General features: G+C 38.3%; 1 protein-coding gene and 2 long non-coding RNA genes across 4 annotated transcripts; 2 read left to right on the plus strand and 1 right to left on the minus strand.

Moving 5' to 3' along the window:
- Nucleotides 1-242: 242 nt before the first annotated feature.
- Nucleotides 243-4,958, plus strand: LOC124314717 (ionotropic receptor 93a-like). Of its 2 annotated transcripts, none has more exons than XM_046780038.1 (10): nucleotides 243-318; nucleotides 1,001-2,521; nucleotides 2,608-2,711; nucleotides 2,812-2,905; nucleotides 2,976-3,134; nucleotides 3,206-3,386; nucleotides 3,499-3,716; nucleotides 3,802-3,924; nucleotides 4,010-4,158; nucleotides 4,260-4,958. In XM_046780038.1, the coding sequence occupies exons 2-10, from the start codon at nucleotides 2,378-2,380 to the stop codon at nucleotides 4,507-4,509; spliced, it is 1,422 nt and encodes a 473-aa protein (XP_046635994.1). In that variant the 5' UTR covers nucleotides 243-318; nucleotides 1,001-2,377; the 3' UTR covers nucleotides 4,510-4,958. The 2 variants fall into 2 exon arrangements, with proteins under 2 accessions (XP_046635994.1, XP_046635995.1); XM_046780039.1 differs by having other exon boundaries at nucleotides 252-1,084; nucleotides 2,148-2,521.
- Nucleotides 4,959-5,031: 73 nt separating this feature from the next.
- On the plus strand, nucleotides 5,032-5,993 carry LOC124314976. The gene is made up of 3 exons (XR_006911449.1): nucleotides 5,032-5,346; nucleotides 5,527-5,614; nucleotides 5,855-5,993. It is a non-coding gene; the product is annotated as an uncharacterized LOC124314976 (long non-coding RNA).
- Nucleotides 5,994-11,098: 5,105 nt separating this feature from the next.
- Nucleotides 11,099-12,158, minus strand: LOC124314967. The gene is made up of 3 exons (XR_006911440.1): nucleotides 11,955-12,158; nucleotides 11,309-11,771; nucleotides 11,099-11,218 (listed from the first exon to the last, which is right to left on the minus strand). It is a non-coding gene; the product is annotated as an uncharacterized LOC124314967 (long non-coding RNA).
- Between the last annotated feature and the right edge of the window lie 731 nt (nucleotides 12,159-12,889).

Consider the following 12,889-nt stretch of genomic DNA (forward strand, 5'->3'; position numbering starts at 1 on the left):
ACATTTTCAGTTTTACGCAGTTGATGTCTTGCAGCCTATAAATGGTATTCGAATAGCCTTTCATATCACAAGGTCACTCGAGTTGATTCACCTTGGTCATCGGTTATTTAAAAGAAAAAGAGCGCCGAAGAGTGAGCATCCATTCTTCAGGTTTGTCAGACTTCAGAAAAATGTTTTCGCTTTGATGAATGCACTGGATTATTTTGGAAATCTGGAAATCAAGTTACAACTGGAGTGACGAATGAAAATTCCTCCGTCTATCGCGATGTGTCAACAAAAAAATTTCCCCACAGAATGTTGCCATAGGCAACACAACCTGTAAGTTAGGCTACAAGTCAAAATCATTTTTCTTAAAGGCATTTGTTTAGAGCTGATCAAATTCCACTTCTTATTAGTACAAACATATACATGCTTAACATTCCGAATTGAAGGACTTACTTTGGTCTATTGCCAGCTAGTGCAGGCACAGCGTTAGCTTAATAAGTGGGGCTCGCTAATCTTGTATGTTAATCTGTAACACGGTTTCTCCACACGGTTGCATGCAAAACAAGTCATCACGCATGTCATACTGCATACGTCTTCAACAACTGGCTCACAGTTGTCAGTTGGGTAAGCAGCATCTATTGAAATGTGTGCAGTTTCTATCGAGTTGATCTTGCAAGAATAAGAATGTCTTGCCCTGACCAAGTCTCAGTAATTCGATCGTCAATCTTTAAATGTTTAAAAACGCAAGTTAGAGGATACTGTCGCAAAGTATAGAAGATTATTGATCTGAAACTTTTCTGTTTTCCGTTATGAACTCTTATCGCGGAAACATGGCATTCGACTGACACGGCTGTGTGTAGCTTAAAGTGAAACAAAAGTTGTGGACAGCTGAACCAAAGTTTCGATGCATTTTCAGACTTTTAGAAAATGTCCATTTTCTCGTGTTTGGAAAGTTGAGCTGTGCGTATTCTCGTGCTCACCTACAACTAATAAGAAAATTCGACATTCTATATAGTTTTCTCTCACTGAGTGCCAGTTCCACACACCACAGGAGTTGAACGTCCTATACTGAAATTTAGCAGCACACCAGCCTGAGCAGGTAAGTAAACTTTGTGCTATCAATACTACTAATTTTTTTGAAAAAGTTGCGTAATGTCGAACAATCGAGTGAGGCGGCGTGTTTAAGGACGTAGACCTGTGATTTTACAGAGCCGAATTTGTAGCTCTGGCTGATTTAACTCACGGGCCAACAGTAGTTTGTAAATTGACTTAAATTAGCATTAACTTCAAACCTCGAGCAAAGTACCCATTCAGTTGAATGACTTTGCAGGTGCTTTCTTGATTTTAAGGATCGGCTTCAGCTTAGGAACCTTCGTCTTTCTATTACAGAATATTTAATGTTTTAGTGTAAGGACAAGAGTTACTTAAGAAACTTGTGAAAATTTGAACGTTGAATTCTTTTTGTGTTAGCCATCCATATGTTAAATCAATTTCAATTCCACAACTCTATTTTGTGTTGGCATAGTATCGAAGAATCTCTAGTGCGCTTCAATCAAAAAAATAATACATACTTGAATAACAGAGCTGGTACTTGTGTTCTATACAAGAGAATGAATAAAATGTCTAGACAGATGCGTGTGACTTCGTCTGGGAACTCGATTTCTGGAAGTTCGATTTTCGAAAATTGGGCAATCTTATAGTTTCGATTACGTAAACTTACCAGTGCATAGAAAGCGCTGGAGTCGCATAGATTTTCACGAGATAGCACAGATGGGAAATGGAATTAGTAAAATTCGATACATTTCCATGAATGAATAAGAAACAATCAGGGCCTTTATTGTGTTTTAAAAACAAATACCTCGGTTTAATCAATCAAATCACGAATAAAGCGCTGGTATAATCTATTCTTGCAGCAGGTTTTAGAGTAAGGTCCGCTCGAGTCCGCTCATGAATGTTGAATCAGGGCAGAGGTGACATTTCAAAGTACTGTTTTTCTTCTCGATTAACACTTGATTTAAATTAATTCTATTCATGGTTCAACGAATTTTGATTAGCTTTTAGTTCATTGAAATTCGAAGATACATATCAGTGTAAACAATCAAGTGGGGGTGCATCTGAAATGTCCACCGAATAATAAAATTGTGTATCACAAATACGCCCAGTGTTGCGCTTCCAGTTCACTATAAAACCCAATCCCTAGGGACGAACTGCACTCACTACGCTGACTATTACCAGGTGAAAGGTGTTCCTTTATTACATATCTCTCTCGTCAGTACTTCATAATACAATTTTTATCACACATTTAGAATAATACTGCCGTTTTTTTTATGTGAAGACTGCAAACTCTAATATTTGAATTTTATTTGGGTCGAATTTTCAGGCGAGCTCAACAATGCCGTTTCGACATGCGATGATTTTGCTGATTGTGCTAGGCATTTCTTGTTCTTTGGCGGCTGTTGGTTCTTCATTACCTGCTTCCCGTTATGACAAATCGGCCAACCTCAACGGCATTCCTCTGAAATTTGCTGCTACTCATGTAAGTCGAATTCCACACCATTATTAGCCTTTTAGTTTGCTCTTCTTACTCTCCATTTTGTTTTATTTGTTTATTATTGGTAACAGTTTCCGCCTCATAACATACTGACTTTGATGCCTAACGGGAACTACACAGACATCGGTAGTACCCCGTTGTATTTCGCCTGGCTCGCAGAAAAGCTCAACTTTACGTAAATACGCTGAACTTGAAATGCTTTTTTTTATTAATTAATAACGGAAGTTCCTATCGTTTTTTTTTTTTTATTATTATTATTTTTTTTAACACGGCAGGATTTCTTATGATTATCTGCCTAACGAAATAACAAAATCTCAGTATGGCAATTTGGGCGACATTGCTCTCGTTCTAAAAGTTGTCCAGGACAAGGTGAAGTTCAATTTTGCGTAACGTATAACCAGTGAGGAATTCTATTCATTTGAAAATTTAAAAAAAGCAGAAATTCGACGGATCATCTAGATTTATTATTGCTTCTTCAGAAAGAATGAAAACGACCGATTTCGCCATTTTCATGTGGGCTGAATCGCTAGCCATGGTAGTTCCTCTACCTGGAGAAGAGCATCGAATTTTTGCATTTGTTCACCCGTTTCAGTCCACGGTAATAATTCACTTTGTGGCCAGGTCTGTTTGCCAACGCTATGAATTATTCTTTATATATGTCACACACAGGTATGGCTGCTCATCTTTATTGCCGGTTTCATAATGGTTGTCTTAATGGCACTCTTTTCGGAAATTTATTGCAAATTTTTTTTAAGTCCTGAAACTTCCGTCTGCATTGCTAGAAAATGTACGATAAATGGTTGGTTCACATATTACTTGATGTACATAATCAACACCATGACAAACCAAGGTGAAAAAAGAAAATTACCAAATAGCATTAAATAATTACTTATCGCTCGCACTATAGATATACAAATCGCTAATCGCTATAATATTAATCTAATTTCATGTTTTTCCTGAAGGAAATGCAATTTCTCTTCGTCGTCTCTCCTTCCGGATACTCGTCGGAGTTTGGGTACTGGTCGCCACGGTCTTGGTCAACAGTTACTCGGGTACCGTCATTTCTTACCTAACAATCCCGAATATGAAACCACCCATCAACACGTTCGAAGATTTGGTCGCAAGCGAAGACGTCGAACTCATTATTTTAGCTGACACCATGACCAAAAAGCAAATACTGGTAAGTTTTTTTATCGTTATATTTTTTTTTAAATTTCACGATACAGATTTTTATTTGTTCTTTTATTGCTCAAATTTAATTTCAGGAAGCTACACGCGGTGCACAGAAGATTCTTGGCGATGATATTCGCGCACATCCTGATCGAATATTAAATAGCATAGAGGAAGCGACCGTTCGCTTGAAAACTGAGCGATATGCCTTTGGAAATGTAAGAAGATTTTTTTTTTATAAGAATCACCACGAAAACCTAAACTACAAATTTGTGCGTGTGTGTGTGTGGATTATTATTTCAGTCCCAATCGTTTTCCAACAGCTTCATCGCTAGTCAGTTCCAGGAGAATGGCAAGTGTCGTTTCAAAACATCTGACCCTTATTCAATGACCATGTTTTATTCTATGCCATTGCAAAAGGACAGCAAGTACACGCCGATTTTTAAATACGCGTAAGTTAAACTTATATTTTAAAAAATTCTTCTTCCTAAGCACATTAGATGAGATATTTATTTCTATGTTTGATTTAATTTATTATTTTATTATTTGACAGTTTGATGGAACTCTGGGAAACCGGACTTCCTGAATATTGGGTGAAAAACAGCATGCCGCGAGCGCCGAAATGTTTCGAGAAAACCAAACTACGGAGAACCGCCATCCCCAAACCTATTGGATTGGATGATCTGGCCGGAGCTTTTTTCATTTTGGGCGTCGGCGTCGGTCTAGCAACGTTCTTCTTTCTCGTGGAGAACATGATTCGATTCATATCTCTTGCGAAGTCAACAGCGACACAAAAACAATAGAATTTGATGGCCATCATTTTCGTTCATGTTTCAACGAACTTATTGCAAACCTTGTTTCATGATTTAGTTAATCTATAATACGACTATATTTATTGCGCTTTATTTTAGCGGTGCAAAAAAATCTGTGTTACAGGTTATTAGGATATTTACAACATGAAACATTCCTTCCCTCAATTCCCTCTTGCTGATTGCCCCATTGACCCAGCATTGACCAATCTCGCTACACCCGACTTTGTTTTATTACGTTTTATAAAATTTGAAGTACAATTTGTGCGCTTTTTGTTCAGACACCTTGCTTAAAAAGCTGATTGGATAATATGCACTCTAAAAAGTAACCTAGGTCCTTGTACGTTATTAGAGGGAGTTACTATTACATTTTTTGTTAGAGTGTAGTGACTAGTGAACCATTTCGTATTTATAAACGGTAGAGGTGAATAGATAGCGGTGAATACTGAATAGACTGTTGTTTTGCCAATCCAAGAAAAACTTCCTAGATTTTTAAAAGCCAATCAACAATTGGATTTAAGGGGGGATCGATTTTTAATAAATTCTAATCGATATCTAAGTATTGCTGATTAGACGATTAGGGTCGTCTGCTTTCTTTTTGGTTTACAACTTACAAGTACACCAGCATGATAGTTGATAGGCTTCAAGTTTTGAAAAGGAGACTAAGATCAGCTAAGATTTCAATTAAAAACGGAACAATAACTTGGATGGCTTTGGACGTGGATGCACGAAAATAAAATTACTTAAATGTGGTCTTCGTCAATCGTCATGTCAACTTTAGTGTCGCAGCTTTCCAGGTTTCCATGCTCTCCTCTCCATGCTGTTTGGCAGGTAAATACTAAGAATAAAAATGGGATCACTATGGAAGCTTAAATAGAAGAGTTAAACTTGGAACAAGTTTGTGAATTGTTACTTCCTGACTAGTATTATTTATCCCCTTTTCGATTCATGGTAGTTTGTTTGTTTGCACTCAACAATGCATGTAATTTTTTCGCTTTTCCTCTGTTGCAGATTTGAGGCCTGAGCCTGCTGGTGGTGCTGGACCTCCTTTAACTGATGACCTCCTGTCATCAGCAACAATCACAGTATCATCACTTAGGTAATAATTTTCGCTACTTTTATTAACCTGCATGGCCAGATTTTTAAAATGATTCATGACTTGCATAAATGCAGAGTATTATGTGAAAGCCTTCAATTCTCCTGTTTTTTTAGCAATTAGAGTATACCCTTGGTTTACAACTGCCTTATTTTAAAATATTGAAAATATTTTATACAGAAACATGTTTCTGTATAAAATATTTTTCACCGTAACTCATCCTTGAAATTTTTTATTTATTAGATAAACAGCATCCCATTCAATTAGAGAAAATTCCAGCGTCGACCGAATTACGGATCTCTTCTTCCCTTTTCTGTAAATGTTTTCGTGTATGTCCATGTGAATATGGGTGTATTCACGAGGACTCCCTTTTTCCTATCCTGCCTACTGGATTCAATTTATCAGCGGATGGATGGAGCACCTGTGGATGCCTGGCTGTGGATGTCCCAGGCTTAAAGGTAGGACAAATCCATCTCTATTCTTCCTTTTTGACAATTTTGACAAAGTGGCGTTGATTTTAAATCAATGAATCGGCTGAAACTGTTTTCCCTTGCCCTTTTTTGTTTTTCTCAGTCAGGGTACATTAAATAGCTCACGTGTAGAACCACTGTAGATCAGGCTTGTTTTTTTTTTACCTCACAATTTTGTCTGTGGGTAAACAATCAAATTCAGAAATATTTGAAGCAAAGTGCAACTTGAGCAATTTTTTTTTTCACCGAGAGGGCCTTGCCGCCACACCGGCTCTTCTTGGTTGTACACGATTGAATAACAACGATTTCAGGAAGATATTTAAGCATTTATTATCTATCGTGAGTGAAATAGTTATCCAAGCATAAGTGTAACGCCCAGTTTCCCAATCTTGATTTCAAAGCCTTAACATCAGTTGTGGCCTGATGCTCTGAGAAAAAGGTCTGCGCTGGGTGGCGTCGAGCCTCGTTAATCAGTGTCTTGAGGACGCCTGATTTTGCTGTTTGAAAAAGATTCTTTCTAGTATGTGTCGTAAGTTTAGGAAAAAAGATGATTGCCATAGGAATTTTTTGAATTATTTTTTCGAACTAAACTGACAAAGTGTTTTTTTTAACGCCACAAGAAAGTGGGTGGTGAAAAGGTGGTGAGAAACATCAAGGAAAACGCCCACAAAACGTGGAAAGAGAATGAGTGATTAAAGGGGGGGGGGCGATAAAATTTAATTTGGGCTTGCTACGAATTCTTGTTTACTTTTTAAAATTAACCACACTTGCTATTAACAAGAGATTACTGCTGATCGTCTAGTTTTAAAATGATTGATTTTTTCGCTGAGAAAAGCCAACGTCGCAAGTCCTAGACCTATGCCCAAAATGAAGAAAGCACTCATCAAGTCCTTGAGTTGAATTGGCACTTGTCGAGACAAATTCCTGCGTGGATTTGATTGGGCGAAACATTTTCGCGCCGGCGGAACGTCATTTTTCACCCAGAACGGAAGTTGTCCGCTTTCCCACAGTAACATCAAACTAAAGCAATAGTTAAAAAAAAAATACTGCAGTTACGTTAAACTATTTACACGTTACAAAATGTTCTTATAACCTACGCGTCATTAAATGCCGAGTTGTATTTGCTGTCTTTTTGAAGGACAATCGAGAAAAATGCAGCTTGAAATGGTAGGGGATCGCTCATTTGAAAACGGCAGATGTTGCCGTCTTTTTTTAATTGGCGGGCGATAAAGAATTTGCAGTACGATTGAATCTGTAATATTTAAAAAAAAATCTAAGTCTTTCAGTTTTTCAATATTGTATCCTCAAATAATTACCCAGGCATAAGCGTAACGCCCAGTTCCCAATTGAATATCAGTTGTGGCCTGATCCTTGAGCAAAAGATCTGCTGGGTAGCGTCGAGCCTGGTCAGCCAGTGTTTTGAGAGCGCCTGATTTTGCTGCCTGGAAAAGATAATTATAGGCCTGAGTTCATCAACATCTTCATTTTAAAATGTTAGGCCATTATAGCTGGGTTTTGATATTATTCAAAAACGAATTACCAACATTTGTTGTCCGATAATCACATCCGGTTTGATGATAAGGCTCACGTCGTTGCTAGCGGCCACATCCTCAAATGTGTTGATCTGCGGTTTCATCTTGGGAACGGTCAAAGAGGAAACGATGGTGCCTGAATAGCTGTTGACTAATACCGTTGCCACCAATAGCCACCCGCCGACAAGAATCCGGAACGAGAAATGACTAACAGCAATGTTACCCCCTGTTAAAAATAATTTATCAAAGAAAATGAACATTTCTATTACAGCGCTAAGATAGCCTGAGATGAATTAGGCTATAGATGACATGTCTAATGATAAATGTAAATTCGAATGAATATTTAACTTGATTTGTCACCGTGTTCGTGATGTACATGGAATAATAACTTGCGTAGTCGAATAACGTCGTTACTGGATTTTGTTTTGTTACCGGCCGATCTGGATTGTTAGATTTCAGATAAGCCCTCGAAAACAAGCTCATCGTGAAAACCATTGCGAACATGGAAATTAAAATAAGTAGCCAAACCTTTGGAAACCAAAGTTTTCGAAAATAGAAATGACCAGTAAAATCAATTTAAGAGTCGCTTTCTTAGTGAGAAATCGAAATGTGTTGTACTATTGACTGAAATGGCCGAATAAAAGCCAAAAGGCGAGACTCTTCTTCAGCTCGAGGCACCACCATAGAGTACAGCTCTGTCCAAATGAAGTAAGAAAAATCCATTTTCTTCTTCCTCTCCGGAGAGGCCACCAAACCGCTCACTAATGCATCCGCTTCCTGTATAGTCAAAAATAATTATAGTAGAACAAGAGAATTACATCAAAAGTTGTGTAACCAAGATTCGTCGCTTAAACAAATAAACACAGATAGTTGATTCTAGAAAATAGGTATAATCTGATTATCTTACTTTGTTCATTACTAGGTTAACAGAATACTCGAGGGCTGACCCTCCGAATTTATCGATTATCATTTGATTGATCATCACGTACCGGTACGAAATGCTGTTCACACGCAATTGTTTTTTTGTTGTAATGAAGATTAATGAAAGTTTGTTATGTATACAAAATAATTAGTTTTAAAGAAATCATACGTGAAATTCAGTTTTCTCGCTAGCCATGCCTGCCATATTGGTCCGGAGCCAGTGTGAGTGTAGTTTCCGTCGGGTCGAAGGATAAGCGTGTCATAGGGAGGATTCTATGTGTTGGTTTTTTTAAAGGAATTAACACAAGTATGTAATTATTTTTGAGCGCATACTATAAAATATTGTAACGCAATTTAACATTGAAGCGAGTGTGAAGGCAGATATCAGTTGACGTAGCGAAGTAGGACCTGTTTATTGACTCACGTGATTGACAGCAAATGTTAATTGGACACCGTTCAGTCCAGTTGAAGTGCGGCGCGGTTCCGACACCCAGTTCAAAGAGATCACCGGCGTTAGTAAAATAATTAGTAAAAGAATCGACATGATCGAAAATCGAATTTCAAAGAGAAAGAATTGAAATCTCGGCAGCTAGATTGTCGTCCGGAGCAGAATTCAGAGTTACAGGCTACTTGTTCGTTTGCCAATTTCTAACTGGGTTTTATACGTGGATAGGAACGCAAGGCCAAGTCCTTGAGTCTGCGGTATAAACGGCCACGTATCATGCGTATACCGCTACAGACTTCCGTTTAATGGAAGTTGTCCTGTTAACCTCTACTCTTAATTGAGCGCTAAATAATTTAAAAGTAATTGAAACGTCACGTAGCCTTGGTTACCTGAAAACTTATATGATACTGATGCGCCTATGATACTGATGCGCCAAATACGAGGAAAATATCGCCAAGTTTTACGAATCTAATTCCCTTCTGTAATTACTATTTATTGCAAGACAACTAGTGTTTTCTTATTCAAGAATTTCGATTGCGCTTGATGGCTGCTCTTGGCTTTCTAATGTCCTTGTTGGTTCACCACAACTGACAGCCACAGCAGTCTTCGGTTGGCCTCTAAAGCTAATAACTTTTTCAACATGAAAGGCCGTTGCCGACAGACCGAGTCCAATTCCTAATATGAAGAAAGCGCTCATCAAATCGATTAATCTAATGGACACTTGGCGGGACAAGGTATTGCGTCGATTGGTTTTGGCGAAGCATTTCGGGGCCCGGGGAATGGCTGCGCTTATCTCGAATGGGATTAGTCCGCTTTCCCAGAGTGAAATTAAACTACTTGTATAGTGTATAATAACTAAACAAAAAAAGAATTATGGCTAACGGAAATCTAAATCTAATCGGAGATTTTTAAAATAAATCTTACGCGCCGGTGACGGCTCCAGTGAGTTTGCTGCTCTTCTGAAGAGCAATTAAGAATAGTGGAGACTGAAAGGGTAAGGGGTCCGTCATTTGGAAATGACAGGTCCCTTCCCTTTTCAGCTGGCCAACGATAAAGAATTTGCAAAATGTTTGAATCTACGATAAATGGACATGTAGCTCGATAACAATGACCTCCATACAATGTTAGAAATTATTTACTTGAAATGTCTTACCCAGGCACAAGCATAGTGTTTGGTTGTTAAACGGGCATTGATTTTCGCTTGGTCCAAAACTAAAAGATTTTGATGGAGGCGAGCTTGATCAGCTAGAATTTTGAGGGCGCCTGATTTTGCTGCCTGAATAAGTTCATAAAAAATCTCTATTTAATTGAGATCGTTATCTACGGCTGTTTACACTAGATACTTTGTCACACTTTAAAGCAGGGTAGAAAAATGCTTTTAACAAGTTGAGTTTTTGCGCTAGCCACGATTGCCATAGCACACCGACGCCAGTGTAAGTGTAGTTTCCATCCGGTTTAAGGATCATTACGTCATAAGGTGGATTCTTTAGATGTGTAAAAAAAAAAGGTTGATTGTGATTTTACCGTCTCAACTTTGTTTATGATTAATAAGTTGACTTGCGTGAAAGATGGCAAATATCAGTTGAGCACCGTTTAGTCCATTGTTATGACGAGCTTCAATCATGAAACACTATGACTATTAGCTTATCCGTCGGTTTCTGACTAGTTTTTATACAGAATTAAGTGTACTGCGCTGCTATACTGGGCACATACACTCACAAGACGTAGTTTTCACGATTGACACTGATTACTCGTTCTTTCTGCTCTATAAATACCAGACCCCAAGCGATTTACAAATAATTGAAACAAATGTCGTTTTCTTCTACTACATTAGTCGCTATTTAGGATCAACTCAAGCCCGCACTATGATTTATTTATTACAACAAGACACCCAATTAACCACCTTCCACGAGAAAGTTAATTTTCAAGAAACTGCAAAGACGCACACAAAGTAACAACCTAGTGCATATTTTATATGGTCAACATAAAATCGAGATTTTATGAAGACGACTAAAAAACAAAGCTAGATGGTGGTGGTGTTATTATTCGTCAGCGCTGCTTATTTTGATTTTCCTTTTGAAAAACTGACGTGTGTAATGAAACAATTTCGTCTATGTTCTTTTAAGGCCACTGATTGTATTCTGGTTAATTCCGCATCTTGATTAGAATGTGCACGTTCTGGATTGAAATTTAATTGGAGAGGCGATTTTCTTTGCGAGTTGCGACAGATGTGCCTTTCCTACAAGAAAAGAAATTGCGTAGTGGTGTCAGCTGTAATCAGTCAAACAAAAATAGATTGGGCCCAAAATACGTTCAACTATTTGCTCACCTTCACTGATCCTCCTCCTGGATGGCCGATCCCCCGCTAGATTTTACAAATTGTCCTCTTAGATTCATTTCGGGAACGACTTCGTCGACGACTGTACATGCTCCATCGATCCATGAATCAGGATCTTGAGGACGATACAGGATTTTCGCAACTCCACGAAGATCCGATCCATTTGATTCAGCGGCTGCCGATATGTTTTCTGTCGCTTTGATCATGGCTCGTTTTGATCCTGATGCTCCGCCCAACATCAATCCAGCGATGGCCGCAGCCGCTACAATCGTCGATTGGTTACTTTTTTCAAGGGCCTTTTTCGCTTCTTCTTCTTGATTGGGGAGGCAGAGATGGACTCCTGCTTTAATTTGTCCCAAAACTGGAATATGATTCACGAAATCCCATGAAAAGGGCATGATGGCGGGTAGATGACGATCAACGAGAAAAGGTTTCAATTGGCGAAGCTTCGTCCCTGATCAACAAAAAACAATTTGAAATGAAAATCAAAACTTTGAATGTATCGAATCGAATGCATCGTTGTCATCGGATGAATTTAGCAAATAGAAGGTATAAATTAGTCAAGCCAACAGCTTCGTCCTACTTCCACAAAAGACTGGACTGGAGAATTAACACTGCGAAATATAACATATCTTACTTTTTTTGTTGAGGTAGAATCGGGAAAAGTCTGTAGTAACAATTACGATTTAAATTATATCAAACAGTGTACATTCACTAACTATACCAAGTTAAAACCCCCTAACAACAGGATGCTTATTTCAAGGTCTGCAGCCAAAACGCAACTGAAAAAAATTGGCGTCGAAATCGTTAGGGGCTTAAGGCAGTTTAGGGGTTATGGGAAGGAGAAGGTCGAACAAGGTTACGACGTGAATGATGACGAATTGAATATCTGGAGACCATCTAGCGTTAGAAATTCATACCAGCAACCAGCAGAAGGTTTAAAGAGATGTTGTTTTGCCATTTAACGGGTTCAAGTTGAGTATTGAGTTACATCCAGCTGTATTACGTTTTTGCGAGTTTTCAAAATACATAGTCTGTGCAAATTATTCAAATTATTATGCTTGTACGATTCATAAAATCATACCAACGTCAGTTTTTTGTTTAGAAGTGCATTAAAACATACATAGACATTCAGACTGAGGACATGTAGTCCATCTTTACGTAACTGACGACGGGCGAGGGATAACAATCCAGTAATTGTGGGCAAAACGGTTATCTGTTTTCTTTATTGATAGAAAAATGCTTTTTCCGGACTACAAAATCAACAATGAAGTGCGACGGCCTCGGAAGTAAATTATTTTCTCGACAAGGAAGGCGAAGGTTGCCAGGCCGAGACCGATGCCCAAGATGAAGAAAGCGCTCATCAAATCCTTTAGAATAATTGGATCTTGGCGGCTCATCACCGAACGTTGATTTGTTTTGGAGAAACATTTCGGCGCTCGTGGAATCAAACCTTTCACCCAGAACGGAAGTAATCCACTTTCCCAGAGCTGTATAATTCTAAGATATACAGTAGAAAATTTATGCTACTACTCATAGATCAATATTTTAATTGAATTGAAAATGTACCCG

This window comes from Daphnia pulicaria, chromosome 10 (genome assembly GCF_021234035.1).
Source record: "Daphnia pulicaria isolate SC F1-1A chromosome 10, SC_F0-13Bv2, whole genome shotgun sequence".
NCBI classification, from domain to species: Eukaryota; Metazoa; Arthropoda; class Branchiopoda; order Diplostraca; family Daphniidae; genus Daphnia; species Daphnia pulicaria.

What these genes read in the sequence shown, in the direction of transcription:
- LOC124314717 (XM_046780038.1), top strand. Translation starts at nt 2,378, where the DNA reads ATGCCGTTTCGACATGCGATGATTTTGCTGATTGTGCTAGGCATTTCT. An exon ending in CAACACCATGACAAACCAAG is followed by an intron (nt 3,387 to 3,498) that starts GTGAAAAAAGAA and finishes TTTTTCCTGAAG; the next exon opens with GAAATGCAATTTCTCTTCGT. An exon ending in ACGCCGATTTTTAAATACGC is followed by an intron (nt 4,159 to 4,259) that starts GTAAGTTAAACT and finishes ATTATTTGACAG; the next exon opens with TTTGATGGAACTCTGGGAAA.